General features: G+C 48.0%; 1 protein-coding gene across 3 annotated transcripts in view; it reads right to left on the reverse strand.

Moving 5' to 3' along the window:
- LOC135822815 (uncharacterized) overlaps positions 1–6000 on the reverse strand; it is a 100646-nt gene that overhangs the window by 90088 nt on the left and 4558 nt on the right. For all 3 annotated transcript variants that reach the window (XM_065335648.1, XM_065335650.1, XM_065335649.1), the window contains exon 6: positions 5823–5906. In XM_065335648.1, coding sequence (XP_065191720.1) covers positions 5823–5906 — 84 coding nt within the window. The remainder of the gene's footprint in view (positions 1–5822; positions 5907–6000) is intronic.

Raw genomic sequence — 6000 nt, forward strand, 5'->3', positions numbered from 1 at the left:
CTTCAGAGTTTTCAACAAGGTAGCAACGACTTTGTAGGGGTAGCTTCGGTGACATACCCTGTTCGAATTGCAACTGCAATACTGCGAGCAATCAAGTGGTTGAATGACGCTTCGTCAGAACAATCACTGTTCCGTTCTGAAAGCGCGACATGGTGCACTGCAGAAATGTCATGAAAACTAGATGGATTCTACAGCATTACCACATGGAGAGCGAACTACCACAAAGACGACTCATTTATTGAATGAAAGGAATTCTTGACAGAAGTTTTTCTTTGCAGCAAGATAATGACAATCACTTTGCAGAGCCTCCTGGAAAGACATGGGCAGTTTGTAGGCATTACAGCCGCTTTCGTACGCATTCGACCTTCGTGTCAGTTTTCTACAACTATATTGACCTGAAAAAGACGAAAATAGTATGGACACGCTGGGGTGGGCGTTTGCTGCGAAGTGGGCGTTTGCTGCGAAGTGGGCGTTTGCAGCGAAGTGGGCGTTTGCTGCGAAGTGGGCGTTTGCTGCGAAGTGGGCGTTTGCTGCGAAGTGGGCGTTTGCTGCGAAGTGGGCGTTTGCTGCGAAGTGGGCGTTTGCTGCGAAGTGGGCGTTTGCTGCGAAGTGGGCGTTTGCTGCGAAGTGGGCGTCTGCTGCGAAGTGGGCGTCTGCTGCGAAGTGGGCGTCTGCTGCGAAGTGGGCGTCTGCTGCGAAGTGGGCGTCTGCTGCGAAGTGGGCGTTTGCTGCGAAGTGGGCGTTTGCTGCGAAGTGGGCGTTTGCTGCGAAGTGGGCGTTTGCTGCGAAGTGGGCGTTTGCTGCGAAGTGGGCGTTTGCTGCGAAGTGGGCGTTTGCTGCGAAGTGGGCGTTTGCTGCGAAGTGGGCGTTTGCTGCGAAGTGGGCGTTTGCTGCGAAGTGGGCGTCTGCTGCGAAGTGGGCGTTTGCTGCGAAGTGGGCGTTTGCTGCGAAGTGGGCGTTTGCAGCGAAGTGGGCGTTTGCTGCGAAGTGGGTGTTTGCTGCGAAGTGGGCGTTTGCAGCGAAGTGGGCGTTTGCTGTGAAGTGGGCGTTTGCAGCGGACTTTACGGTACTAGTGCTCACCTTATGATTATCTTTGATTCCTTCTTTGATTTCTTCTTTTCTGGCATTCTTCATGCACTCTGCACCTCAGCACTCCGAGTCTTCGTAAAATAAAATTCTTGAAGATTTTCGGTGGAAGGTAAAAATCGCTAAAATTAATCGCCGCTAACTGGTCCAGTTTGCTAAAACGCTAAATTTCGCGAAAGTTTGTCGTTTTACAGTACCCAAGACTCCAGGCGGCTATCCGTTGCGATAGGTGGTTGGAGTCACGGGTAGAGACAACCAGACGCTGGATTCCTCGGGGATGCATTCACTGTAAACTTGATGGAAACAGCGCTGGCGGCGTTCACTGGGTCCAGAAGTAAAATTTTCTAAGAACTACCACGTTACAATGGCGACCAGCACGGTGAAGAGACACTACGGGTATGTCAGCTACAACCTAATTATATTCTTTCTACAACGACACCTACCTCTGCCTCAATACCTGACGATCTACTGCAAGCTGATGCGAAAGAGCATTACACCCGCGAACGCCGCGCTTGTCAACGGAACAGGGAAGTGCTTCACTCTCCAAAGTTGAAAAGTATTTGGACTGCTGCTAATCGGGAGAACAAACGACCGCCACGGCGGCAGAACATTCCGCAGCTGTTCACCGACACGATCCGCTTCACCAAACGACTTACGAACGTTTCGTTCTCCGAGTTTTCTGGTGGCAGCAACAAGAATTCCGTCCGCAACGACAGGACGAAAGTCTCTTGCAACTGAAGTCCTGTTGCCACGAAGACAGAGAAGATTCCGCAAGTTATCTCTTCTGCTTCCAGTATTGTAGCTCTCCTGTCCACTGGCATATCTTTCAATCCCAGCGAACGAAAAAAGGATCTGCTTCTCTCTCCAAAACAACGAACAACTAACTAAGGGACCATCGCAAAAGTTCGCAGAAGCCCCCGAAACGAAGACCGTGAGTTTCGGGCCTGACCCCCCTCCCTCCCCCCTCAAACGAAACGACAGTCACAATATGGGCTTCATTATTTCACTTGGATGCTGCACACATAATAATTATTATAATATACTACACAGCAGGGGTTCATAAACCCTATGAACCCCTGCTAGTCCATAAACCACGCGTTTTATGGACTCTTGGTACTAGACTACACACAGTGTACAGGCAGCCAGCTACGCGACACGCGCAGTTGCATGAATGGACTACGCGTCCTGACAAGCGATCTACGCCGGCTGTGATGGCATGCTAATCTATATCAGCTCCTACATGTCGTCAATACTTTTTTGAATTGAAGCCCGGTTTGCGATTTTCGACACGACTCCCTCCCCCCCCCCCCCCCCCCCCAAACGTATGCTCTTCGTTTCAGGGGCTTCTGCAAACTTTTGCGATGGTCCCTAACTTTACTTCGCCAGTGTCCGGGCCGATTGTGTACATAGTGTATGCAGCGCATGCGGCGCACTTTCGCATGACATGACACGCATTTATGTGCAGCACGTTTGTACTTCGGATTTGGCAATTTTTTTCGACAGCAATGGCTTCCTTTAGGAGTTGTCTACCTACGATGTATACTTTGGAAAGCGATATTCCGTACAGAAAGTACCATAAACTCCAGGAAAAGTTGGCCTTTCGATTTTTTGAGCTGGAGGTAAAAAGTGCCTGGCATGGAGGGGTGTACTGCTCAGCTGACAGCCTGGCAGGGAGCGCCTTGTCACCTTGAGGGTTCAGCTGGCAGTGAAAGGGTTAATCAATTCTCTAGAGTACAGAATATAAGAAATCTGCAAGTAGTATTCAATTTCGCCAAACCATTACCTAGGGATAGTGATTTGAAGTGCAACAATTTCGGACTATCGCTATAAACACAAATGAATGGGTGAAATGGGAGAAGCGAGAAAATTTCAAGACGACTGCACAGTACAGTATGGTGTACAGTGCACAAGTACAAAGCCTCGTCACTCGAACTGAGCGGACCGTGCGCATATGGTATTGCTTATAACTTGGTATGCTGGCGCAAAACAATTGCTCATGGAGGAAGACGAAAGGGTCTCAACGCCTGGAAATGTCAAATGGCCAGAAGTTGTTCGACGCTGATGATGATGGCATAGTCTGCGGCACTGCGACCCGACCAGAACAAGCCAAAACTCATCACCTAAAAAAAAAAACGCTTGTCGTATGGAAACGAGACTTTGGGTTTCAAACGCATGAACATCATTCTCTTCTCTCCGACAAAGCAATACACTTGCTGAAATATTCTAGAATTTGACGTAACCACGCCGAAAAACAATGCGAAGTCGGATTCTCCCATCTGAAGTATTGAAACTTGTTTTTCCACAGAATCAGGGTCTGGGTTCGAGGGAGTGAAGTCACAAATGACAATGGGTCCGTTTGATCCTAAAATAGGGGATTCACACTCACGGGGAAACCTGAGGTCACGGGACAAGGTAAAAGTTCAGACCTTCGGTCAACAGAGTGGGGCCGTTCACACCCGTGGTCAGTTTTCCCTTGGCCGTATGTTTGGCAATGGATTTGTGGTGGGGCAATTAAAAAGTAATCTGTACTGCATTTTTGTAGTACGTTCTGCGCACGATTTTCCGATGGGCACTGTCTGAAAATCCAGGTTGCGATGCACCCGTGCAACTACGGGTTCAGAGTTCTCGCCAAAGACAAGATCTACACACGCGCATCGTATAGCCATGGGATTTTTCCCTTAACAAATGCCCTGAGGCCCACGGCCACGGCTTTGCCAATTTTTTCCCGAAAGGTTCTTCCTTTCCCCAGTACCATAGTTTCCATAACAACTTTCCCATAACCGTGGTTTTACCAGTGTGTGCGTGTGAATCCCCTATTAGGTGAACTCAAGGAATACTAGTGATAACCACAAGTGCAAGCATTGTACATGAGAAAACACAACCAGGGGTATTAATAGGCCATTCACACGACGTGTAAACACTTGCACGTGTGTGACCAAGATAACACTGGCAAACCGTGATCCAGTTCACACGGTGCTGGGCAAACTTTACAACCGTCAATGTATCCCTAGTGACCTGAAAATACCGGGAAATGTTAAATTTAAAAATTTCCTTTGTTCAAGCAATGCAAGTATATTGTATCCGAGTAAATATCCTTGGAAACGGTACGATAAAAGTGAGTTTGGACGTCGTGTGAATGGCCTATAAACACCAGTGTGTATAGTGCAGTATCTGGTGAAAAACATGTTCACGGTCAACATGTGTCACTAGTGACAACAAAAACATCTACATGAGTGTGTAATAGTGATAGACATCTCATCAAGTGTACATAAACAAGAGTGCGCAACTCTTACATCTGCTCTGTTCCATGGGGGAGTTATTCGTCCATACAATGCATGCGCAAAACATGCGATGGGCACTGGACCTTCATTGCGAGTCTCTGTTTCGCCGTTTTGAAACCAACAATCTTTCGTACCAGACGATGGCAATTGTGACGAAACGTTGTACGTAAAAGGAATCGGTTCGGTTTGCAGTGCTGTCGGAATGGGTGTGGTAACCGAACTACTCTCTTCAAAATTCTCTCCCTGTTAACCCTCTCAGCGCCACGGGCGACTTTAGTCTCCCAGAATGAGTATGTGTGTACAAATAAATTCGTATCTCCACTTCTACACACAGGAGAGTAACAAACGACCACTCTACGTCTCCAGGAAGACCTTGGCTATCAACTTATCACATCGGTTTGTGTCCGTGAGGATAGACGTCGCCAGAATGCAGGAAACGGACATCGCTCAGGCGCCCTCTCGAGGAAGACTATTTTCGCTGCATTCTCTCTTCACAATGGTCTGCCTGACCTTGATATCTTTTCAGAGAGCCATCGTTTGTAAAGATCTGTGGATATACAGCTGAGCTATATTTGTATTTTTCTGACCCCCTTGGCACTGAATGGGTTAACTAATAGCTTGTTATCAAACCCATAGCGCATTTCAATGAAGCCCATCCAAGCCACTCACGTGCCCACAGACTCATAGTTTCTGCCTTGCACAGTATTACAGTCAGACCTCGCATAACCGCACACATCCGTTTTCCACAAAAATATCCGGATAGGCGAGGGAACCGGATAATCAAACACGCACACTGTATGTATGCATGGCATATGCTGTAAATCGGTAACCAACGATTTTCATCCGGATGTCGAGGGATCCAGATAAAAGAGGACCGGATAAGCAAGGTCTGCCTGTACTAAACAGTACAGCATGTGCAGTGCAGAATCAGGTGGAACACATGTTCACGATCAACATGTGTAAATATTCACAATGTGAACGGCAACATGAGGGGTGTGATGGTGCCAAACATCCCATCAAGAGTACATACCCCCCCCCCCCCCCCCCCCCCCCCCCCAGAGTGTGCAACTGGAATGGGGTTGTGGGACGGTGTAATCCGTGATCTACGTCATTTTTTGGGTCAGACTTGCCTCATTCCATCGCGGCGGTGCACCACGTCCCCACTTCCCCTACTTATGATGTCATTATTATGACGTGCAACACGGATTTCGCCGTCCCAGATCTGATAAGTGAACTTGCGCACTCTGGGGGGGGGGGGGGGGTTATGTACTCCTGATCTCATGGATAGCTGTACAAATGTAGGACATGGCGGTGGTAGGTACACCTCACGTGACTCACGTGACACCTAATCACTGCATAGTTCAACCAATCAAATGAACGACACGCTGTAATGAATACTGTATACACACAGTACATCTAAATTCACTCACTCACAGTCAAGTCTATTCAACATACCTTCGCACTCTCGTGCTCCAGCAGCAACTGCACACATCCCACATGCTTCTTTTGCTTGGCTACGTCCAACGCTGTTTTCCCATCCTGAGTAACTCAACAACACATCACAGGGACAACAGAAAAAAATATTCGTGAAATTCGAATTTTACAAAAACGAAAACACAACGAAGGGCAAAGA

The sequence above is a fragment of the Sycon ciliatum genome, chromosome 8 (genome assembly GCF_964019385.1).
Source record: "Sycon ciliatum chromosome 8, ocSycCili1.1, whole genome shotgun sequence".
Classification (NCBI taxonomy): Eukaryota; Metazoa; Porifera; class Calcarea; order Leucosolenida; family Sycettidae; genus Sycon; species Sycon ciliatum.